The sequence below is a fragment of the Eucalyptus grandis genome, chromosome 2, assembly GCF_016545825.1.
Source record: "Eucalyptus grandis isolate ANBG69807.140 chromosome 2, ASM1654582v1, whole genome shotgun sequence".
Classification (NCBI taxonomy): domain Eukaryota; kingdom Viridiplantae; phylum Streptophyta; class Magnoliopsida; order Myrtales; family Myrtaceae; genus Eucalyptus; species Eucalyptus grandis.
In genome coordinates this window covers 8,160,664-8,186,464 of record NC_052613.1, presented here as the reverse complement: position 1 = coordinate 8,186,464, position 25,801 = coordinate 8,160,664, and the positions used below count along the sequence as shown (strand labels likewise).

The 25,801-nt window shown below is 39.9% G+C and overlaps 2 protein-coding genes and 1 long non-coding RNA gene across 4 annotated transcripts; all 3 read right to left on the bottom strand.

Annotated features, from left to right (window-relative positions):
- Nucleotides 1–1,478: 1,478 nt before the first annotated feature.
- Nucleotides 1,479–3,241, bottom strand: LOC104421028. The gene is made up of 2 exons (XM_018865048.2): nt 3,138–3,241; nt 1,479–2,352 (listed from the first exon to the last, which is right to left on the bottom strand). Exon 2 carries the CDS (start codon nt 2,347–2,349, stop codon nt 1,540–1,542), a length of 810 nt encoding a protein of 269 aa, XP_018720593.2. The 5' UTR covers nt 2,350–2,352; nt 3,138–3,241; the 3' UTR covers nt 1,479–1,539.
- Nucleotides 3,242–9,833: 6,592 nt separating this feature from the next.
- LOC104421021 lies at nt 9,834–13,979 on the bottom strand. The gene is made up of 7 exons (XM_039306727.1): nt 13,599–13,979; nt 13,494–13,560; nt 12,783–12,883; nt 12,094–12,191; nt 11,043–11,341; nt 10,598–10,650; nt 9,834–10,234 (listed from the first exon to the last, which is right to left on the bottom strand). Exons 1-7 carry the CDS (start codon nt 13,884–13,886, stop codon nt 10,208–10,210), a joined length of 933 nt encoding a protein of 310 aa, XP_039162661.1. The 5' UTR covers nt 13,887–13,979; the 3' UTR covers nt 9,834–10,207.
- Nucleotides 13,980–18,641: 4,662 nt separating this feature from the next.
- LOC104431617 lies at nt 18,642–21,204 on the bottom strand. Of its 2 annotated transcripts, none has more exons than XR_005548209.1 (3): nt 20,842–21,204; nt 20,357–20,541; nt 18,642–19,113 (listed from the first exon to the last, which is right to left on the bottom strand). It is a non-coding gene; the product is annotated as an uncharacterized LOC104431617 (long non-coding RNA). The 2 variants fall into 2 exon arrangements; XR_005548208.1 differs by lacking the exon at nt 20,842–21,204 and adding an exon at nt 20,645–20,828.
- Between the last annotated feature and the right edge of the window lie 4,597 nt (nt 21,205–25,801).

The window sequence follows — 25,801 nt, the reverse complement described above, 5'->3', positions numbered from 1 at the left end:
TTTCTCTAGGATCTGAGACCTCAAACTCTGGTAATGGCTCGGCCTTGCCCTCTCATGGATGAAGTCTTCTCTATCGAGCGTCCCTGTCGGACTCTGCACAGACACGACGCTCTCACTTTGGACGTTCAAATGGCACACCGCTTGCGCCCTGCACAGCGGACAATCAGAGTGGAGCTGAAAACCAAGTGTCGATGCAAGCAACATGGAACAAGTGAGCGCAGTTCGGCAAATGCTTCAACCAGTCTCCTTCCTCAAACTCTCCCGAGCAGACCACGCACTTGATGCCGATGCTCAGCTTCGTCATCTCCACTTCGTTCTGGCAGAACCGAGTGGCTGGCAGGTTGTGCATGGTGAAGGAGTCCAAGCCGTGGCTGTGTAACTGGAGGAATGGGTCGTCCAGGTTGGCATCATTCAGGTGCTGCCTACCTCGGGGCCTGGTCTTTTGAGAAGGTGGAGAGGCGAAAGGCATGGAGAAATCGATTAGTAGCTGAAGAGGAGGAAGACGGTGTATAAGAACACAACCAAGGAGATCGCCTGTGGTTCCAGCAAGGAGGGTTGCTGCCATCTAGGGCGGACTTGAAGGAATCTTGTGGTGAAGTCTGTATCAATTGGATCAATTCCTGCAATATTAAGCTCAGATGGCTTCCAGATGGTCATCGTCCTAGCTCACCTTCATTGCTCAGAATGATTCGTCCCACGTCCTCTATGTGGTGGAACATTCTTTCGAAGCAATTAAGGTTTTCATTTTCGGCCAAAAGAGTGAATTCAAGATCAGTTGGTTACACTGAGGTTATGAGAATGCAGTTCGAGTCTTTGATTCTGCAAGTTGGTGTATTCAATTTATGTCTGCATTTGTTTGTCTATGGTGTAGATGACATCAGGGTTCTTTTTTATGATAATCCAAAATAATGTAAATTATACCCTTCCATCAATTCTGCGGTGAACCTCGACATTCATCAGACATATGTATTGGCCATATTACCTGTCATTGTTTAGACATTAACGGCACCCTCGCCGCTTCCCTCTGATTGCAAGAAGTTCAAATTCTTTACAGCATCGATTTTCACTATGCAAGACCTTCGGAGAGTGACTTGGACTTGACAAACTCATCAAAACCAGGAAGTTCTGAAGAAGAAATGACGAATTTCAACATTCAATCATCGTCGTCTTTTATATCTCGACGTTCAAGCATTGCAAAGCAAAAGACCAAGAAATCAGCGCAGCTTCCTGGTCGAAATTCAGAAAAATGTTGGCCATAATCAGATGCATGAGAGTTTTATATACAAAGGAGACGTCCATTTGCACAAACTAACTAGTAGGAAACTATATGCCATTCACACCGGGACAAATCAACGAAGGTATGCAATTACACCTCATACCAGGATAATGCTTAAACAAAAGAAGGAAATGCCCTCTGCCCCTTTCCCACTGGAATCTGAGTCCCGACACTGCTGACCGAAGGCAATCAATTACCGACACAGCTGACCGAAGGCAATAGACACCCATGACCCTGATACAGGCCAGCCCCACAAACGAAGTTCAGCACCAAGGCTGAGCACATATATATGACGACACACGAGAGACGTCAGGATGTGGGGATTGATTCATAGTTTTCACCAGGTAGTTGCTAGGACTTGCACCAGGTTTGAGACAAGCATTTGCCAGGTCACAACTTTTCACTGTAACTGGCGGGACTTTGAATGGTTGGAGAGGAAAAGGGTTCCGCCACTGAGGTAGTGGCCCCGCCATGAGGAGTGTCTGAAGTAGAGGACCGGCCTCCATTACGGCCTGCAAGAGCCTGCCCTTTTGAGGCAGGGCTTTTCCTTTGACAAGGTCATTGATAATGACAGATGCTGGGTCTAATTTAGCATTCACCAAGGAGATTGAACCACTAGTCATAGCACCATTATATTCCTGAACATAAGGCTGGTTGGTGAAGCCCATATTTCCAGAATCGACCATGTTAAAACACAAGAAGTTGGGTGAAGAAACTGCATCCAGAAACGAATTCACAGGGGATGAGCAACGCGAGTGGAGATTGTTGTAGGAATCGGAGAGGCTGCTTGATTCAGTTATGCCTGAGTTCGCTTTCACCAGCACAAGGAAGTCATCAGGATGTTTCCGTTGAGAGAACAAGGATGATATATCACTGATGCTTTGTGAGGTGAGCTCGTTGATCAGCTTCTGAAGCTGGTCTCTGGCTTCATCTCTTTCTTGGTAAGCAGTCTTCAGGAGGCTGAGCAGGTGCTTCACGTTCTCCTTGTACCTTTTAATTTCTTCGCTCTTTTCCATTTTCACTGCCTCGAGCTCCAGGCTAGTGCACAGAATCTTCTGCCTCAACTCCTCCATGTTCTGTTGGTTCAGAATGAATTCTTTTAACATGAAATCGAAAGCACAGAAAAAAAGCAGAAAAACCAGCTGATCCGGGAATATCTTGAGGACTTTAAATGAAAGACTCTGAAGCGATACGTCAGTGATTATGGTGAATCAATCCTTCCAAATAATGTTAGTTACACCGACCTGGTGAATTTTTTTAAATTTTCACTAGAAAAACTAGTCACAAGCATTCGTTGGTAGATATATTAATATCTTGAAATGGGCCCGACAAATTATATTTAGATTCTATCCATCGAGGCTACATTCATTTGCAGGAAAGTAACAAAAATAGAGAAAAGAAAAATACATTGATATACGAAGGGAAAAAATGTGGGAAGGGCTCTGAAAATATCTCTAGTTTAAATCAAAACCAACATGACTCTTATCAATAAGTTGTCGACACACGGTTCAATTCACAACCAAAAAGGGTCCCCGGCAGATCTTCAGGAGCCGAATCACTTCCGGGTTCGAAGTTGGCTGACACAGAGAAAGAGAAATGCATGCAAGTGCAAGCATTTTGTGCTCATGGAAAACCCAAGAAAAAGAATGCAAACTATCCCCATGAACCGTCTCAAAGTGACCTCGGAAATCAATTGAAGACCAAAAAATTGTCGTTCTGAATTAAAAGGTCAAGAATTCAGGTTATCCCAGTTCTAAATCAACTGCTTTTTACTAGCTGTTTGATAGGCAATGAAGTGCACATCTGAATCGAAGACGACTTCGAATGAGCAGAAAATCGAGGATGCGGAGAGAACACAAACCTGTTAACAACTCCACAAGTAACCCAACTCACTTTTGCCCTTCTCCTAGGATAGATGCGCACGCAGGGAGCAGGAGGAAGCATGAAGAAGACTCAAGTGATTGGGGGAGTTAAACCAAGGTGCTTAGTGACTCATTTATTGGAAGACGAAGCACGTAAGACAAGCGAGAAAGGTGGCTAAAGGTCCAGAGAATCAAGTCCAAATCCAAAGATAATATTGAAATTAAATAAGGAACGCCAAGACCTTCATATTAGAAAAGAGGGAAATAGAAAATTCCTAGATTCCGTTTTCCACTCGCTGTGAGAATTTCATTGGGACTCGTCTCTTCTTGCCATAAAAAATGACAATTCATGCCCATAAATACAATGTGTCAGTGTAAATCCAGCTAGTACATAAGTTAGGTTTTTACTGTATATATTTTTGTCTTTATTCCTTTCTTTTGTGGTGGAGATGCCATGCGAGAATGTAAAGGCTGGCGCGGTTTAAGAGAGAGCTTATCTGTTCTCTCTTCGCGCGGTTTTATTATAATGAGTTTTCCAAGGATTACCCAAATTTTTCAAATTTCATTACTGTTTTTTTTTTTGGGTCAGAAGATAGTGATTTTCATTACTAATCCACAGAAGGGCACCGGTAGATACAAAGTCCAGACATAAAATTAAACATAGAGAATAAGAGAGATTAGTAACCCAATTCAATGGGAGGGAATTAGCTCGGTGAACTTTGGCAACCTAATTTGTGACCTGATTTTATTCTCTCAGTTCATAGCTCATGGAAACTCTACTTAGTTGGGCTAGAAGTTCTTTTCCAATCTTCACAATGGACTGGCCGCCCATAGAGGATCTGCTTGGCCTAATATGCACTTGGTCACCAATAAGTTGTTTGATGATAAGTGCACTCACATATTAGTTCCACACTATAGTTTCAGATCAATTCGTGTATCCCTCTTCTTCTTCAACCACAGCAGTGCTTCTCGCACGGCCAGGCTTTCAGCCACCAAACAAAAGAAGCGTGGATCTGTTTGGTGAAGCCGTCCACGAGGACTCCGTCATTGTTTCTACATAACCCAGCAACCGATCCAGTCATTGTTGCGCTGCACCACGAACTATCTACGTTCATTTTCATCTCGTTTTTTGGAGGTGGACTCTATTTCCTCGCTGCTGTTGCTGATCCACTCTCTCTGTTCTTCATTTGCAGGTCCCATCTCGCAAATAGCAAGGTCGTGGTGGTGGCATCTTCGCGAGTTGCTCTCGGGTCAGGCTTTCGAGCTCGGAATACCATGGCGTTTCGAGCTTTCCAGATCTGCCACAAGACTCCGGCAAACAGGGATTTCAAGTATGGAATAGATCTGGAGGTGAGATTTTCATAGACCCACTTGTTGATGCAAGTTATATTTGATGGAGAAGCGTCTGCTTGTAAATAAGAATTTGACCAAATGTCCTTTGTCCAGTCGCATAGGATGAACAGATGCTTCGTAGTTTCTAGTGCTTTAGCACATAGCAGGCATATTGGATTAGGTAACATTCTCCTCTTGTGAAGATTTTCCTTAATAGGAAGTGTGTTGCTACATATGCTTCATAGTAGAAACTGGATTTTGGGGTACGTATGAACCTTCCATATCTCGTTCCACAACGATTTAGGGATCTAGTAGGATATTGATGGATTATTTGTTATTGGGGATTCTCCTAGGTTGTGGATTCTATTGTGGTGGCTTTTCAATTTATAAGATCCCAAACTATTTGCCGTCACAATATGGCGTTCAATAGTTGGACACCATATTATCTTTTGCCCTGCCTCTTCACTTTCACCCCTTTTTTGGGGGGGTTTCGTTGTTGGGAAAACAGTTTTCTTTCCTTTTTATGTTTCATAAATACCTTATAAGTGATTTTTGTTTGATTGAAACATGACACATTTATTAAAATCATCCGAGGAACTTACCTCATGTTTTGGCATCTCTATTTTTGAGAAAGTAATTAGGGTTCATAGTTAATGTGCTGTGATGCCATATCCAAGTAATGAAAACTAAAAGGAGAAATACAAGTTTACTTTTTGGTCAAAATAATGAACTTGGTGTTAAAGCAAGCAAATTTCAAACTACACCCTATTAGGATTTTGTGAAAAAAAAATTCGAATGGAACCATTAACACTCCTAAATAACATTGAAGCAAGCAAACCACAAACGACAAACTATTCGAATTTCATGAAAACCGAATAGAACTGTTGACACTCCTAAATAACATACCTAACAGAGTTAACACGCTGCATTATACAAAACGAGAGACTAGTCCGGTAACTTGAAGGTCTGGATGGGCGGCCTGAATCCAGCCGTCCTCATAATGCTGCACATCCGTTCGGCGGTTCTCTCGTCGACGCCACCGGGGATACGCACGCGTCTGAGATTGCCGTAGTCAGGAAATTGCGCCAAGAATTGCGTGAACGTCCTCGCCTGCTCCAGGGTAGCGAGAATCAGCACCTCCTCCTGTCGGAGGACTGCGACGACCTCGTCCAGGGCGGCCCTAGCAGCAGCGCGCGCCTCCATGGCGTCCGCGACTTCACGTGGGCTGAGGAGGGAAAAGAACGTAAAGAACAATACTCCTTCCACTAAAAGAATCGTAAAATACTCACCCAGGGTTCCGTTTCTTCTGGGCAAAATAATACTTCCGATCCGCCGCTTGAAAAGCTTGAAAAGCCTCTTGGAGCTGCGCAGCAAGCGACATGATGACAGATCGATTGAATTCACCTCTGAAAAGGGACTTTGCGTTTCTCTTTTGAAGACGACCGAGAAGCTATATCTTGAGATTTTGCCACGATGAAGGAGTGAATTATATATAGAGGGATCGTTGTTTCTTTCCCTTAACCGAGTCTCTCTCCAATTTCCTGTTTTGCTGAGAGATTATTTGCACTCTAGATCACTTACCTTCCAAGTCCAGAAGATCACATACTATATATTGCATGCGTGATTTTCGGTCAAGCAAATCGATGGATTGGCCGAAGATTTGGTTAAATGGGCTTGATCCTGTAAATCCGATTAAGATTAGGGCTTCCCGTTCAGCACCAGCCCATTAGTCCTAATCCAGTTAAAATGCAATTTATGTGGACCTAATGTTATTGAATTAAAAGCCCTAATATGCAAATTAAGATTATTATTGTTATCTTTGAACCCCGACCTTTAGGGCATCCAAAATTAACAATAGATATAAAAGTGCATTCGTGAAACCTTTAAGTAACCGATACTTGTGAATCTTTATATGATAAATGCGTAAATTATTCATTAGGCATCAATCCGCCTCAATCATGATCATCGAAAAATTCATAATAATCAAGCTGGAGGCATTTCCTCACTCTTTCAATCACATTTGCTTTATTCTTGGTTTTCATGAGAAAAACCAAATTGAGCCTTTCATGAGCCACTAAGGTTCTAAGGTATTAAACTTTTAAAGGTATGCCCAACTTCTGACAGCTCTAACTCAAACTCTTTATTTATTCTTAGGTAACTTATTAGGGCTCGCCACCAAAGCTCGTGTTTGGACTCCTTCCCATGATTGAATTGGGGCATCAAGAAGTTGTTCCTCAACCGCTAAGAGGATTAGTGAGGTCTTTTCCTTGTACGGATTGACACGTTTTTTTCCCCCTTTGCCATTGGAGTTTTTGTAAACTGCTTTCTCGCTCTTGGATTTCCCTGTATGCATATCATCACCAGTTGACTAAGGTAGTAATATTGGAATATGTTATGCTCTTTTACCACTACTCATAGATACATATTCTACCCTTCTCATGTCTTCCATAAACTCATTTTCTGTGGGATTTGCAATAGCTATAGCCATTTCATTTTGTCCTACATTTTCTATTCTCAGGGACTCTTCATAGCAATTATGGGGGTTTCCAGTGCAATATCTTTATTCGCTACATAAAGTTTGATTTTCCCATAGAAAGCCTTCCAAAATGGACTAAATTCTCTAACTTACGCCTTTAGTCACGAGCCGTATCAACTTGGATTGTCCTGAGCTAGACCGGTCTCTTCATAAGGTATTTTTTAATAGAAGTTTGCATAGTGGGAGCCTTTCGTATTTGAAATATAACCACTATTGATAACCGTTCCTATTTAAGGGGAAAAGACAAGTTCAGCCGCACATTTGCCTTTGTGCGAGCTATTGTTCCTCGCCTCAAGTTTTACCTCCTCAACTTTCCCCAATTTAGAGGAGATTAGCATGCCGAATCTTCAGTTACTCTAGCCTAGGGAAGGCCCAAAATGTGCACCAAAAATGCATAATGTCTGAATTCATAATAATGTTCAAGTATGTTTGGATCTCCTTCTTATAAGACTAGTAGGTTACTCGCAAAAGACTATGGCCGAGAATCTAATGCTCTTCTTTTCTCCTCAATCGAACTAAATAAAAAGGAAAAGAAACCAGGTTCTATTAACTCACATTTGACTGAATATGTCCTCCATGCTTTCCTCATTGTACTAAAAAAAGCTTGGAAATTGACGTTTGGCTTTGAATATGGCTTTCCATAGAGAGTTAGATCACTTTCACTTTTTTCTTCCTTAGAAATCTCAGTGCCTAGTTTGGTACTGTCCTCTTCAGACCATAGATCTCCCATTCTCCTACACAGAGCTGCCAATCTGAGTTGGTTATCATCCACACCGGGTTGGTTGAAGGTAAGAAGGTTTTGGGTAATGGAGTGAAGGGAGCTCTTGGATGGGTGAGTGCCTATATTCTACGAAATCTGGGTTCAGTGGTTGATGGATTTGGGAATGGGATAGCTATCTATAAATGGGTTTTGCTAGGTGATGGGTTCTGCATAGGAGATAGCCATCTGTAGAAGAGTTGTGCTAGGATCGGTGGTACAGAAAACTCCCTTTGATGACTAGATCAGGCTTCAGGTTCAATCGATCGTGAGGAGAGTCCATTGCAGCCAGCCATGCCGCGAGAGATGACACTGGAGAAGTTGCGGTGATTCTTCCATTTAAGATGGATTGCAAAGAAGAAAAGGGGTGTGAAGCTGCTAATCCGATGGAGGAGGCACCGATTCTGCCATGGAGGTGAAGATATAGGGTTTGGGAAATTAGGGTTTTAGGAAAAGGGCAAGCTATCGCTAAAGGGGTGGAGAGAAAGCTCACACTAGATGAGAGAGTTGTATTATTTCTATTCGGCAACTCTATTCGGCGACTTTTTAGCACGAACTTTCGTGATCGGTTTTGTTTGTGGGTTGACTTGAATTATACCTCTATATATATCTGTGTGTAGATGATCCAAGTTTTGTTTTAATGCTTGTAATAACTCGTCAAGTTAAATTTGAGTGTACTAGGGTCAACATAAACTAACGGTTTAGTTTGAAAAAACTGACTATCAAGCGATTACAGGCTTTATCCGTGGTTGGAGAAAAGAATAGAGATCCAACGATTACACAACGTGACAATATAGTTCAAGCTGAGATTTCATCTCTATCACAGTCCATATCGAAAAATTTGAGAAATGCCTATTCCATACTATATTATATAGAAATTTGAAAAAAGAATTGCATACACGCACTTTCATCCTTTTGAAATTTTAATGTATAAACCATGTATGATTCTCGATGTTAATATCAGTACATAATGAGACACTTTTTAAGTATTCAACATAGAATTAGTTTAGAAGCATCACTCTATCACTTTAAGAAGTTCACTTAAGGCAATGAAGGCATGTTTGTGTTTATCAAAACAGGGTATATTACTTTTGCGATAATATGTTATTTAAAAAACAAGAAACATTGTTAAATGGTGGGGGAGAGTCCTTCGGAGATGCATTACTAAGGTTCTCAAAAACATTTAACCCAATGCAAGTCCTCCTGAGCATCAAGCATTTTCAAGATGCTAATTCAATTTTTTTTCCTACTAACTTTCCTCTCGCTAAACTTTCGAAATTTCACTTTTACCCTTTTACCTTGAGCTCGCATGACTTCATACTACAATTACCTGGGTTGCACGAGGCAGCCCTTGCCGATGCGAGGCAAGGGTCACTGGTGCCAAATTTGGCTCTTCAATGACTTGAGCCCTCGTCGTCCTTTCCAAATGTAATTTTTTCCAAACAACGTTTAATCAAAATTTCTTCGCAATACAATTTTGAATTATATTTTATCAAATACTATTTGATTTCGAAAAAATCTTTATCCTTCAGTTCTTTGCATTTCCTTTTTGAGGTTTTCCCAAAAACTGAACCAAGATAGCCTAAAGCCTCTTGAGCAAATGTTAGAGGCTTTTAACCCAATACAAGTCCTAACTGATGTCAGGTTTTTAGCTTGGCTCAAAACCTTCGAAATTTACTTGCCAAACAACTCAGCTTTAGCAAAAAGGTCTTGCCCAAAATCCATTCGCATAGCTGTGTCAAACGCAGGCAATTAACACCTATGTCATTATTTAAAAGACTACATTTACTTTTCCGATGACGAGGAAATACCTATAAAAGATTTCTCAATTACATGCAAATGTTTGTATGATTTTAACAAATCATAGGTGGTCGATTTGACAAAAAGAATTATTTTGAACGTTGCCAAAAAAGAAGTCAAAAGTAAAGTCACTTCAAAGTACTCTAAACCGTATTACTCAAATAAAACAAAATGTTTCCACAAAACTAGACACTTTTTTCTTCGCGGATGATCAAGTTTCACCAATGCTCGAGAAAGTTTACAAAGTTTAAAATCATACTGAGAACGAAGAAAGTCAAGTAGCAAGGTTCATGTTCTGTTATGGAAGCACGGATTACAAAAACTACGAGACAGGGTAGTGAGCCATTGTCAAGTGTCATTATTTTTCTAACAGTTGATCCTACAAAGAATGGAGTCACAAATACATTTCACTTGACTGCAAACGTCTACACTTTCTACAACTGACCACCCTCCCTCATCTTATCTCCCAACAAAAATGAGAAAGTAAACGAGAGACTAGAGTGACTAGATAGAGAAGAGAAAAGGTTGGAGGACATAACTGTGGATATTACACAAAGGTTTTGGATTTCAGTTGCCACACTAAGATCTCCCTGATGCAGACCGCAAAGGACAAGCTGTGTTGCAGCCACTCCCAGAATCTTCTACTATTTCTCTTTCTCTTTCTCATCATCCTACACATTAAATAATCAAATCGAGTCAGCATTATCATCAAGTGTTGGGTCAACTTGTGACAATGAGCCAATTGAGATTAATGCATCTGTTCCTCTTGAATTACTTAGCAAGTGAAACCAAGCCCTGCATCTGTGACAGACTGAGCAGGGCCTGCACCTAGCTCAACAGCTATGGTTGAATAGATATCTGAACCAGGTAGACAGCTCATGGAATACCTTATTGATGCAAGAAAAACCACACTAAACTAAATATAAGAAAAGTATGCTACGCCACTTCATCTGAATGCTTCTGGTCATGTAAAAACGTGGGTGTAAGTGAACTGAATTTGGTCGAAGAGAAAGAGCTAAAGGAGCTATCCTCACCGAACTATCCACCATTTTGTCAAAATCATCATCAAAGTCTGCATCTCCAGCATCTGAAAGACCAGAATATTAGTATGATTAACAGTTCCGAATGTCCAGTTGCACAACCAGAAAACACTGCAGTAAGTCAGATGGGGCTTGTAGAATCATAAACATCAATCAAGTAGACATAGTCAAAAGCTCTCAAACCACCACTAAGGGCAAATGACATGACGTGACAAGTTGTTGGCTATCAACTAATGACTGGCAATTATTACAGTTGAGAACAATAGCATATGACCACATAAGCTCTCATAGCATTCCACCAAATTTTTCTACAATAAAGTCTGCCATCATCAAATTTTGCGGATGAATCAACAGACAGATAAAAAAGCACCAATAGAGACTGATCAACTTTCGCGGAATGTACATCAATAACAGCAGAAAATTTATCTAGTCATAATACCTGGTCCCTCATCATCATCTCCAAGATCTCCCAAAAGGAAGACGTCCAAGTCTTGCTCTGTTGAGGTGGAAGTCTTGCTTAGCTTACTCGGATTATTTGGTTCCTTTGTCTCTGCTTTAGATGCTACTCCAGCGTTTGAATGTTCTTTAACTTCTTCTGAAGCTGTTTGTCCAACATCTTTAACTTCTTCTGAAGCTGTTTGTCCAACATCTTTAACTTCTTCTGAAGCTGTTTGGCCAACATCTTTAACTTCTTCTGAAGCATTTTGTCTAACATCCTCCATGTATCGCCTCTCATAGCTGCCAACAACCAACAGTAAGGAAGTTCATAAAGTGCATAAAAGGCAGAACAGTCAACAGGCATGATTGGGGACAACCAAAATCGCAAGAAATTTAGCAATAGAACATATGATATATATATTTCCGTTTATTCTGTTCGCCATGCTGACAGGATGTCTCCATCTTTGGAAAAAGTATTCGTTCTGCTAACATATTCTAGTTGCTCAGTACACTGCAAAGACTACAATCCTTCACAAGTACCATTGCACTAGATGCAGTTCATTTAGGAAGTCAGGCAGTGTCTCAATCTTCATCAAAAAAGGCTCCCGGCAGGATGAAGAAAGTCTCAAGAGAGTTGAACTAAACTTGGCTCCACAGTCTTTCAGTTAGCATTAATGAAAAATTGATCAACACTGCCATGCAGAAAGATTTTTCTACAATATGTTTTTTTAAAGTGATAACAGGCTGAGTCTAAAATATTGAATTGAAAACCTTGGGCTCAAATCAAATCAAGGCGACAATAAGAAGATTGAAAAGACCCCCGCTCATTCTACTATGACATCCCATAGTAGCTAAATATAAATAATTAAGAACCATGACTCATTTCCACTACCATGACTGACACTAACGATCAGAAAATTTTAATATTAGGCTTCTAACGTACTCAAGTCAAAGACTATCGAATGTTACAAAACTAGGCATCAGAACTCATCTCAAAAGAAGAAGAAGAAGGAAATCTTAGATAGAGATTCCATCATAGTTAGGATGCATACAGTGCAACATGGCTATTAACTAGGATGAAATATATTCTCCAAAACTTCCGTTCTTTCATAATCCGCGGGCACAACTCATATCTCAACTTCGAGATTTCCTGCAATAGGTCAATGGCAACCAAATATTAGAAGTAGATAGCATTCCCACAATTTATTTATTTTAGAAAGATTGTGATTGATGTGCAAAGCAAAATTAAAGACTTTGGCTGAAAATAAGATCTACAAAGATCTCTTCCTGACAATAGAATTAGATGATTAGACTTATACTACTTGACTGGGAATTTCATCCCTTAGATAAATTTCATCATGAACCACAGAAATGTTGAGGATGGGGCCAAGCTCAACTCAGCAATAAACTAAAAAGACCTTGAAGTGTGTTGGAAAATTGTCCGAGCACCATTGTGCCATAAGTCTTAGGTAACTGACTTTGCCCTCAAAACTCTTATGTAGGCACAGAGAAGACTTCGATATGTAACACTTTATGTTTAACATGATTAATCAATTATAAGCGAAAGTACAGCCAACCTTCCTCAAAGAAGACCCCTGTACAACTGTGATTCTGTAGCCTTGAAGGCAAAGGTGCTGTTACCCAAACATACATGCATCGATTTACACCTCTTTTCTCTCCATCTCTCTCTCTCCCCCCTTATGCATATCGAGGACTTGCTAATGGAGCCGACATTAAGTACCTTTACAGACGAAAGAACAAGCTTGGCATGCTTTTCTTGAAACTCTGTAAGGTCCTGCCTTACATTTGAGACCATAGGAACATCTGACATCTCAGAATCATCTGCAAAAGCTAGGAAACATCAGCGATGGGAAAATGCAAACATTCAACAATAAGCAAAGGATTGCATTAATTCTGTCGTTATGCCAAGCCGACACAAAATTCCCAGCCCACATGCCTGATATCATTAAAAAAACCATTCCCCTGAAACTGAGCAACCAACAAAAGAATTCCCTAGGAAGCACAGAACCTCTCGCAGCAAAGCCTCAGCGGAACCGTGCAACCAACGAAAAACTTCCCACGGAAGCTCAGAAGCTCCACTGCGTAACCTCAATCGATACTCCTCCAAGAACAAGCTAGACAAGCTAAACTATAGTCATCAACACCACACTCATCGCCCGTGCACAAGAACTCGAAAAATCGGCAAAATGCGAGCGACACAAATCTAAGCGATTTCGCCAGACGATTGGAGCAACCGATTGCGCCATTTTGGTTTCTGCACATCAAATCGCCAATCGAATTCCGCGACGGAACGTGATCACGCCAAGAATTTCAGCCTAAACTCATTCGAGTTCCGCCTCGACAGACGGAAGCACGCCATTTCTAACGTATTAACGGTCATCAACTGCCAGACATTAAAAAAGGAGAAAAAAACCATTGATGGAGCAAGCACCTGGCAGGGGAAAATCCCGGAAGGTGGTGACGTTGATTTCCTGGACGAACTCCAGCTCGTCGGTGACCTGAACCTCTCCAGATCCGCCGCCGCCGCCTCCTCCGCCTCCTTCCCCGGCCCCGCGGCGGCGCCTCGCCGGAGCCCTCGGCGGCCCCCCAGCGACCGGAGCCGATCGGCGCGCCGGATGGCCTCGAGCTTGATCTGGTCGGCCCGCCTCGACGCCTCGGCGGCGATCTCCCGGGACCGCTTCGCCGTCTCGGAGACGACGTCGGCGAGCCGCGAGGGGCCTCCGGCGGCGAGCTCCTGGGAGCGCTTCGCGGCCTCCGCGGTCAGCTCCTGGGACCGCCTGGCGGCCTTCTCCGCGAAGGTCCGAGCGCGGCTCCAGAAATCCATGGCGGCTCGAGCTCGATGATCGCCGTTCGCCGGTTCGGCTCTGCTCTGCGTCTTCTTCTTCGTACTCGTCTTCGTCGTTGTTCTTGTTCCTGATTTGTGGCTAAATCGATCGAAATTAGTTTTTTTGGCGAGAACGGAAATCGATTGGTGATTGATTGGGCCTCCGGCCCAATTGATCATTCGGGTCGGACCCGATCCATGCTTAAAAACGAGCCCGACTTTTGATTGAGTTATGGCGCAAATGATAATTATTTTATTAAAAATTGATTTTTGGAAAAGAAATAATCTTTTATTAAATATGAATTGATAATGACGTAAAATTTCTATTCCCGAAATAGAAATCTTTTTAAGACAACACAAAATTTCTTCTTCCAAACAGTAGCTAATGGCTAGTGGCGAGTGACTAGTGGACAACATATGGCAGATGGCGACCAGGAGAATGGTAGACAATGGCTGGTGATGGCGGCTGGACAATTTGTTAGTAGTAAGGACAAATGATGAAAAAGAATAATTATTTTTATTTTTGTTCAAGAAATAGAGAAATAAAAAAATTACTTCTAATTTTTATTTCAAACATATTTCTAAAGTAAAAATATATTACAAAAATAAAATAATAAAATAATTTTACTAAATGGGTTTCTGTTATATAAATAAGTTTATAATAGAAAAATAGTTCTGAAATAGAAATAAAATGATTAACACACGTATTTTTAAAATCTATAACTTTGGATTCATTCAACTTTTGCTTGCTTTCTTGCAACTGTTACCGTTGCGCAATAACAAATCGTCATTTTTCGAAAACCGTTGTCCTCGACTCGTGGACTTGACAATGAAAATTATTGTGGATGTGCTTATCCATCTTCTTCTTCAGTGCCCTCTTTTACTATTGATGAATGATTGGCCTTTCCCGAGGCCTATTCTCGGACATTGAAATTACCCGGGAGGAGTGGCAACTCCTCCCGAACCTTTCATTGGGGGTTTATCAGTCTAGTATGCTAGGAGAAGACAGTGACCTTCCTCCAGGGGGGATCCCAGCGCTAGAAGCGCTGTGGCTGGAGAGCCTAGTGGAGCCGTTATCCCGTGTTTCTTCCCCTCATTTGCCTGTAAATGGCTTGTGGGGAGAAGACACCCTTGGCCTGTTTAGGGTGGAGCAATTTAAGGACCTGCTTAGGTCCAAATTTTTGTTCCATGTTTGATGGCACAATTGTTTGCGCCTTCGAAGCGTGAGTACAATAATTCGATTAATTGAATCTGTGGTCAGTCAACACCTTTGGTAACTGTTCACGCCCTAAGAAACCGGTCACAATAATGGATTGACTCGATTTGTCAGTCAACACCTTTAGTACTCTGGCCAAAGAGTTTGACTGCAATAAGGTTTCCTCCATTTATCTTTGAAGTCAGATTGGAAAAAATGTTACAAGAGTCATAAACCTTATTCAACAACCTTTTTACTTGGTGATAATTTAGTCCTAAACTTTTTATTAATATCACTTTAGTTTTACAACTTTTGATTTGGTGTCAATTTAATTATAAACATTTTGATTTAATACCTATTTAGTTCTTCCAACCAATTTTGCCCAAATATTACTGACATAGATACCGATCGACCAACGCGACATAGCCAAGGCCGACGAGAATAATTTTTAATAATATTTAAAATTTTCGATTTATTTATAAATTTATTTCTTTTCTTTTCTTTTCTTTTTCCCTTCCATTTTTTTTTCCCTTCTCCTCCTTCTTTCTCCAACCGGTCATCAGCTGGGCGGCCAAAAGCAGGGCTAACGAGCCTCACCAATGATAGTGAGGGGAGCCTTGTGCTAGGCAAGAAAGGTTGAGCCTCAACCAGCTCCTAGTAAGGCTTGAGCCCTCGCCAAAACCATGAGATCACTCTTACAAGGGCTTGAACCTCGGCAGCCCTTGCCTTGCCGATCACCGGGGGCGATTGGCTGGAGGAAGGAAGGAAAAAAAGAGGAAAAAAATTAATAAATAATTCGAAAATAATCAATTATTATTAAAAGTTATTTACATTAGCGCTAGCCATGGCAAGTCAGCCAATTGACACCCACATTAGTAATACCCGGCCAAAATTAATCGAATGAATTGAATTGATACTAAATCAAACAATTTAGGATTAAATTGATATCAAATCAAAATTTTTAGGACTCAATTGAGACAAATAAAATGTTTATGACTAAATTGGCATAAAATTAAAAGGTTTAAGACTAGATTGACATTAATAAAATATTTAGAACTAAATTGGTACCAATACAAAAAGTTTAGGATTTTTCTGACACTTTTGCCAGTATGATTTTAGCCAAATTTTGTGAACCAATGTCAATCAATTATTATTAAAAATTATCCACATCAACGCTAGCCATGGCACGTCGGCCAATCGACACCCACATTAGTAATATCCAGCCAAAATTATTCGAATAAATTGAACTGGTACTAAATCAAATAGTTTAGGACTAAATTAATATCAAATCAAAAGTTTTGGGACTCAATTGACACCAATAAAAAGTTCATGACTAAATTGACATCAAATTAAAAGGATTAAGACTAAATTGACATTAATAAAATGTTTAGAACTAAATTGGCACCGATACAAAAAGTTTAGGATTTTTCTGACACTTTTTCCCAATATGATTTTAGCCAAATTCTGTGAACCAATGTCAATGCTTCTCGACTTCGGCTCTCAGTCGATGGCCAAAACTACTCACGCCATATCGACTTAATTCCACTGGCTTCTCACAATCAATGCTAATATTCGACCGTCGATATTCCTAGTCAATCTAGACAGTTTACTCCTCATCTGTTGACACCAGACATGTTCCATTTGTCGGTCAATACTCATAATCGGCCTTCACTAAAGTCTGATGACTATACTTTATCATAACGGATTCTCTGTTTACATTCCGAGCTGCACAACCACAACCATGGTGGGACGAAGTGGAAGCGGAAAATCAATTGTGATTAGTCTTATAAAGAGGTTCTATGATTTGCAAGAGATTTCTTTTTATCTCGGTGGTCTCGAACTTTTACACTGAAATTGGTCGAGTTGAGGTTTTGTTTATTTCGTAGAAAATTTGATACTTTGAAAAATACTTTCCAAGAAGTCATTTTTTCAAAGAAAAAGAAGACAAATTTTTTAGTGTTTGGTTGAAATCCGAAAATGAATTAGAAATTATTTTCTATTGGTTGAAAGGGAAAACTTCCTTTTAATTTCCTAAAGAGATATGCCTTATTCATGCGTATAAGAGCTATGTGTGTTATGTCATCAATTTTTAAACAAAGGTTTATCAATTGAAATATTTCACAACATATATACCTTAATAGATCGTAAACAATTATTTAGCCCATCTCATTTTGCCTCATACCTCGCGGGAATTCCACATACGGGAAAATATTAATAAGGCTCACGTCTTTATTTTATTTTCTCGCATTTCATTTACTTTATTTGGTTTTGCTTCAAATTCCAAGTACCCCAAGGCCGGATCCGGGAGCTAAGCACCAGAGGTCGAGTTTTATAAGAGAAAAAGGATTGTCTATTAAAGTATATATCTTTTGAAAATTTAATTCAACAAAACTTCATTTAAAATTTGATGATATATATATCGCAAGAATAGTATATGTCTTTTTAGGAAGATAAAAGCCATTTTCCTTTTCAAACAATGAAAAATATTTCGAGTTTATTTTCAAATTCTAAATACGGGAAAATGTTTTTACTTTTGTATAAAATGACTTCTTAGAAAATATTTTCCAATGGTATTAAATTTTTCGTGAAAGAAATAGAGTCTTTGAAGTTTTTTATTTATCCCGATCGTTGTCCATAGCGGAGACAAGACCGAAGATTACAATGTCAATCCCATTCCATATTTTTCTTTATTAATGTTCAATTAGTGAGTAAGTTAAGGTCTGCATGGTAACATTTTTGTTCCTTAGAATTTCTGTTTTTTTGTTCCCCGTAATTAAAAAAGAACAGAAATCCGTTTAGTAAAACTTTTGTTTTAACAAATTCTCTATTTTTGTTAGAGAAACGTATTTGAAACGAAAACAAGAAATAAAAGAAAGAGCTTTTTGTTCCTAAGAACAATTTATAGAAATAAGCCAATTTTCTTTTTTTCTTTTTCTTTTGTTCCTCTCTCATATCGAGGCCACCTCCAACTGCTCGAAGCCACTGCCGGCCGCCACCACCACCCACCCGCCGTCACCTGTTGCCACCTGGCACCGCCGCATGATCGCCGCCACGGCCACCGGTCACAGATGGGCTGTGGGTAGCGATCGGCACAACGGTCGGCTTTAGCGGCTAGAGGTGGCAAATGGGTGGGTCGGGTCGGGTATGAGTCGGGTCGAAAATGGGTCGACCCATATTCGACCCATTTAACCCATTTTGACCCATATTCTTATAATATAGATATAATGACCCATACTCGGCCCGACCCATATCCGACCCATACCCGACCCGACCTATATTGCTAAAACTTACTAATATTCTTAAAAAAAAAAAAAAAAAACCCGTGCTCACTTTAAGCTATATGCTAATTGGATAAAAACCTCAAATCAAATTAAATTAAAAAATAGTAAATAAAATAAAAATTGTTAAAAAACCTATAAATTGAAATATTAATGAAGAATTAGACTATACACATGCTTTTCTTATTTAAAGTAAGCATACTATTGAGGTCAAATTATTTACTCACAAATGAGTTCATCATCTTGATTAAGATATGAAGCAAACATTTCCAGCCTTTTGAGTAAGAAATTCGTATGGTGACCATACGAAGGAATAATTCTTCAGCACTGCAGAAAGATACTTCACTTCAATGTTTCCCCTCAATAAGACAGCTCCAAGACACAATTCTCAACAACTCTACCAAGAACCAAATTATCGACCAAATAATCGATTGCCCCAAAACATAAGAGGCTTCAGATGCAGTACTGTTAAGACATTCCACATTCAAAACCAAGCAATCGATTGAAGCAGCACCTACTTTGCGCTTTTCAGCTTGTACGAGCTTGTCCGCGACAAATTGAGGACTCCCGAATTCGCCAAGGTTGGCAAGACGAACTAGACTCACCACCACTCCCACATTGTTGCTCCCCTTGGTTGGCTCCTCAAACAGCACAGTCACCCCTGCTTTATCCACCTTCAATTACAACAAAAAACTAAACCAGCAAAGAATCTCCTCTTGGAGAATCTCCTCAGTGGCTGTTGACAGACTGGGGCCTGCAAAATAAGGGGGAATACGTCATAAACAGTGGGAGGGAAAACACGCCTTGGTAAAAAATGAATGGTTGGCCACATAAGAGAAAAAGGAGTAAGCCAACTTCAGGCCAGTGCAACAAAAGACTTGGTTCAAAGGCAAATTCAGGCAAGAACAAGAGACATCATCTTGAAGATTGTCACAGACGGAAAATCCATAAACCATAGGCTAAGATCCAGACAGCAACATAAAAATCTCCAACTCAGCCGAGTGACAAATATGACATTGAACAGCATCAATGCAGGAAATGAAAGATTGCCAAGAGAACCCAAAAAAATAAAGATAAAGCTCTGAAAAACAAACTCAATCTGATTATATGACTATGAAACAGTAAATTCATTGCCGTCTACGCTTCCCTTCACATGGCTACTAAACCAATAGCTTATGATTTCAAGTCTTCAATGCAGAATCACGACAAGCATTGCAACAATGCAGAGAACTGTTCTTGTACTTGTGGACTCAAGATGCACAATTCAACTTTGTTTTAGAAAAACAGAAGCTATCTCAATCATATGACATCAGGTTTGCAGAAGCCCTAGCCTTGTGAAATGCATATTCCAAAATGGGAGACAAGGTATTACAATATCACAAGAAGATAGTGTCTTTCAGATCTTTTAGGAACAACCAAACCCAGAACCCACAAAATAAAAAGCAAAGAGAACTTCTCCCAGAAAGGTTAACATGTTATTACTTCCCACGACTGCAAGGTTGAGAACAAAGGAACAGACTCGTAACACAACCTCTTTCTCAGGTGGCAAATATGCCAAAAAATCTGTTGACTGTCTAAAACATTTACTGATTTGGTAGAATACATATGAGATGATGTTTCTTCTTCAAAAAATAGTAGCATATGTCTAATAATGGCTCCCATTTTCAGATAAGCCAAAGAAGATTATGGATAACTACTCGGAGAAATTCTTCCACAAGCAACAACCACTACCGATTTATTATTTCAAGAGATAAACAACGAACTTCGCCACTATCCAATCACAAGTCTCCTGACTATAGCAATGATATTTAGAATGTTGATCTTCAAAAATAACCAGAACTACTCTGAAAGTATCACTGCTAATTTAGGAAATTCCACCTTTAAATGACAGTCGATATTAGTCAAAGCTCTATTTGTTCATGGACAAGTACATCTGCAGGAATTGACTCGGTAACAAAACTAACATAGATTGTGGCTTTATGGTACCGATGACTAACCTTTGAATTTTGAAATAGCTTGCCAATCAGTGATATCAATATCAACAATGGCAACAGCAATACAAAAAGACCCAGAGGGCAACCACAGGAGACGCCTCAAGGGGCACCGCAACTGGAAACAGAATTTCAGAAACCAAATAACATCTGCATATGGGAACTACCGGATTACCATCCGCAATTACTGCCTGTGTTAGAATAGCAAACAAAAAGAAAAATTAATGCACACTTGCTGAGTCATGATGATAAAATCATGCTGAGTCATGATGATAAAAAAAACCAGCTACGCACACAGATGAAAACGCCACGTTTCGTCTCGATAATCAGTTGCTACATCTTCTTGATGAGCAACGATTCAGGATACCAACATCGACGCGAACCCAATGCTGCTTAATTCCAACATCCCCGGGACGAGAGGGCAGTACAAAGAGCGAATAGAAAGTCCCCCGCCCGCACCAACGGAAAGGGAGAAAAAGAAAAGGGGTTACCGATTGGTAGGCGGATTCAAGAGGGTGAGATTCGACGATCATGCTCCTGACGCCATGGAGGCCGAACCGCAGGGCGTCGGCCCGGACACCTCCGATTTCGTGGGCGAGCCGCGGAGGCGAGCGGCGGAGGTGGGTGACAAGCTCGTCGACCTTCGAGGGAGCGGCGGAGGCGAGCCTCAGAGGGGGGCGGCGGAGGCGACTCGGAGGCGACTCGGAGGCGACTCGGAGGCGAGCCGCGGTGGCGAGTGGTGGAGGCGGCTCGAAAGCGCTCGGAGGCGAGCGGCGGAGGCGGGTCGAAAATGGGTCACTGAGTCACTGACGAAGATGAAGGTCGAAGACTCGAAGGTGAAGGTCGAAGACGAAGACTCGACGTTTTTTGGGTTTTAAAAATGGGTCAAAAATGGGTAAGAGAGTGTGACCCATTTTCAACCAATATAAAGTTGAACTAAAAACGGGTCGAACGTGGGTTAATAGTTGTAATGGGCTATTAACCCATATTCGACCCATATATGAAAAAAATATGGGTGCAAAATGGGTCATGGACCCATTTTGCCACCCTAGCAGCGGCCGGCGGCCGACAATCGACAAGAATAAAAATAAATAAATAAATACAAAAATATAAAATTTTATGTAGTTCTGAAACGCATTTACATTAACTTTTCTATTTCATAATATAAATTTTGTATAGTTACTAAATACATTATTTTACTCAAAAATTATTCCCTAAACTAGAAATAAAAAATAACTATTTTTGAAAAGAAACTGTTCCCCAGCCAAAAGTATTACCATGTGCACTCTTAGCTTCCATCTTTTGATCTTGCTCCAACTTGGAATCGATTATGTTTTGCCATTCTATTGTCACGCTTGTGCTAGGTTACTAGTTCAGCCCATTTGTTTATCATTCTATGATGCAATTCAAATACAAACATGAATCCAGAAAAATAATGTTTTCATGCATAAGAAAAATCATGCTCTTCTCTGCACTTAAAAGAATTGGAAGGGAAAAGGAAAGATTTTCGTGGAATTGAGAGTTCACTTGAATTGCGCAGGGCTTTCACGAACCAAGTTTTCTACTTTTGGGCCTGAACACTTCCAGTCCTATGATCGCAGGCGTAAGTCACGTTGAAGGAAAATCGTTAGTTTTAAAGCATGATTGAAAAGAGAAAGATGAGAAGATTGGAAATTTAAAAAAAAATTGATTTTTTTCTTATTAGAAGTGAAAGTTGTTTTCCCTAGGGTTGGCCCGAGACCTAAGCATCAGATGCCGAATTCCCTTAGAGAGAAAAATATAACTTGCTTACAATCTATTTAAGTATTTATGTGATGAAAATTAGTTTGCATAATTTGATGATATAGCATACATGGCACTAATGGTGCATGTCTCTTTAAAAAATAAAAGTAAATTTAGTTTTCAAACATGAAAAATAGTATCATTTTTCTGAAAAAAAATAATGACTCTTTGGAAAATATTTGCCATTGGTGTCAAATTTTTTACAAAACAAACAAAGCCCTCAAGGTTAATCAATTCATAGTAGGAAGACAAGACCGAATAATAATATCATGGAGCCAATTCTCTTGCATAATTTTTTTTTATTGATGTTCCATCACTAGGTAAGTTAGGCTGCGTTTGTTTTCGTTTCTTTTTTCTATTTTTAAACAACTTTTTGTTTAGAGAACAAAAATAGAAACAAAAACGCGTTTGTGTGCGTTTTTGTTCCAAAATTATTTTTATTCCCAAAACACATTTGGAAATTTGCTCGGAAATAAAAAATGAAAAGAAAAAGTTGTTTGGTTTAAATTTATATTTTCTTTTCTTCTTCTTTTTCTTTTCTTTTTTTATTTTATTTTTCTTTCTTTTTTTCTTTTTTGGCCGGCAACCTTTTTCGCCGGCCCCCTGGCGAAGCTTCTTTTGGCTCGAGCTCACCCGGATCTCCGAGGCCGACCTCGCCTAGCGGCCGGCGAGGCTTGGCGTCGCGGGCCATCCATGGCGAGGCTCGCCGGCTCCCCGGCGGCTCGACCTCACCTTGGCTGAGGCAAGCTCGAGCTCGCCCGAGCTTGGCTGACCTCGCCCGGATCCGGCGAGGCTCGACGTGCTCGCCGGGCCACCGCCGCTGGCGAGAGCCGAGCTCGGCCGCTGGGGGCCAACGAGCCTCGCTATGGCTAGGGAGGCCGATCCTCAATCGCGTCGCCGGCCCTCGACCGGCGGCCAAAAGAAAAAAATGAAAAAAAAGAAAAAAAATAAGAAAATAAGAAAAAATAAAATAAAAATATTAAAAAATAAAAAGAAATAAAAAAATTTTTGTTTCCGTTTTCTTTCATTTTTTATTCCTTTTTGAACAAGTTTACCAAATGCGTTTTTGTTCAAAATTGTTCCCCAAAATAAAAATTTTTTTCATTTCTAAAAAAAATTTTTAAAAAGAACATTACCATGCAGGGCCTTAGCTTCTATCTCTTGATCTTGCTGTGATTTTCAGTAACGTTGTCACCCTTCCATTCTCACGCTTGTGCTAGGAGTCAATAGTTCAATGCTTATATCATCCTATGATACAATACAAAACACAGATAAATCCAGAAAAATAATGTTTTAATGCATAAGAAATATCATTCTCTTTTCTGCACCTAATGAGATGGTAGTGATAAAACGAAACATTTTCCGTGGAATTAAGGGTCCGACCGAATTGGTATAGAGCTTTCATGGACTAAGTTTTCTGGTTTTGGGCCTGAACAATTCGAGTCCCCCGATCGCCGGCGTAAGGACCCAAACCCTCCTGGCCGTGACATTTGTGTTCGCCCTGATCTTCAGGTTCTGTACCAACGTTTGACCGCATTGTTTTGCGAAAAATTTCGGATAAAGAAAAACATGCTCTGCAAAAATCATTTTGAAGGAAACTGATTTTAATTATTTTATTGAAATACTAAAAAACATGATTGAAAATGTTTTCGGGTATTTGGATCTCATCTTTTCAAAAGAAAGAGCTGAGAAGATCAAATATAAAACAATGAATTCGTCAAATATTTTCCGCATAAATTTTTGTTTTCAAAAAAAGTGTTTTCCATTAATCGTTTTCGATCGTTTGAGCATCGAAAGGTCCGAAAACAATATTTTGAAATGGTTTTTCATTAGACAAACCGATTCTTATATTCAAAATCACAGTTTTCAAGACATATCTTATTAACTTTTAAGTATCGTACATCAAAGTCAATTTCTTTTACAATGCCAACACAAATATGAGAAGCATTAGTAGAATATTCGGGAGTGCGAGCTCCTAGAGATGAACGAACCGGGTTGAACTCAAGTCAAGCACACAAGGTTTGAGTATCTGCTTGCTACTAACTAGTACACCAAGACCCTAATGATCAATGTCATACGTGCCGTTCATGCACATACTCCATAAATCTATTCTTTACCAAAGCAACCTCAAGTCAAGCAGGGTTACCATTGAGCAAACTTGTTAAAATAGGTCTTAAACTCATATATGGGTCACTTCAATTTTGAAGAGCCTACTTTAAAGATGTTTTAAATTTAAGGCTAAAATAAATGGGTTTAAATGGGGTAAGTTTAGAACCCATTTCCAACTCACTAGGCTCTCACACACTCTCTCCCTCTTCAGCCTTATAAAATTATTTTTAAAAAAAAAATTGAAATTATAATTTTTTTTTATTTTTTTTTATTTGTCTTTCTTCTTCCTTCTTCCATGTTCCTTAACCACAGTGACGACCTACAGCTGACCAAGCAAGAGATAAGCTCACTAGAGGCTAGTGAAGCTCAAGCTCACCAATGTCTAGCGCTAGCGAGCTCAAGCTCGCTGGCTAGTTGTTGGCTAATGACGGCCCAAGAAGAAGGAAAAAATAAAAAAATTAGAAGGAGTACACAAAGGAAAATCAAATTAGATTTCCGATATCAAACGGTGGAAAATATTTTCTAATTTATTTTCAGATTTTAGGTAAATACTAGAAAATATTATTGTGTTCCTAGAAAATAATTTCCTAGAAAACATTTTTCAAGAAACAAATGAACCCTAATTTTTTTTTTTAAAAAAATTTATAAAAATTGTCCACTCAATTTGTATTGCATTAAAGTGTTTTAGCAATACAATTTTTTTTTAAAAATCACAGGAAACAAGCTTTTCTAGATTTGGTTAAATTGGTTAGGTTGGGCATAGGCTAGGTATAAGTCCAGAAATTTGTATTACAATAAAAGGATTATGAACGGGTTAGATGAATCAATTTGAGTCGAACTATTTGTGACTTAACTCAAACTTGACCCGACCCACCTATTGTACAGGTCTATCGTTGAGTGGCTCATTCATGCCCAGGACATAGCCTCATCTTCCTAGGGAACTCGATCACCAATTCATCCTCTTTGTCCGACACCTGCTCTGTTCAATTGCAACCGATTGCCACTCTTGATTACTGTCTCTATCTGGTACTAATTGCTAACTAACTAGCTAGCCATTAACCAGCCGACCAAACTCATCAATTAGCTGCTTATTGATGGGTCGGGCCGGGAACGTGACTCGACCCATGTGGCAGGCCCTCCATCCGCACGAGACCCGATCGATCCCCTGCATGTGCGCCCCATTGATGATCTTTGAATACGAAAGCCATCATCCATTTCGTGCCCCCACGCTCGTGCGATGACATCGAAGATCATCATCATTAAAACCTGTCCTTCGATTGTACAAACAAATTATTCGACCACGAAAACGATGTTTACCTGAACTAAGAACCTGGACGATCCACGATCTTCGTTCCCCAACCCATTAAACTAGTATTCTTTTGGTTTTAATCCCGAATCAGGAGGAAAAGGAAAAGAAAAAAAAAAACGAGATGATAGTCAGATGGATTAAGCCGGTGCTCACAAAGCCTCGATGCAATCCGAGGGCTAATACTGATGGATGCTTCTGTTAGGATTTAGCACACAATTAATAGCAAGAAAGATAATTTAAGATGAGATTTT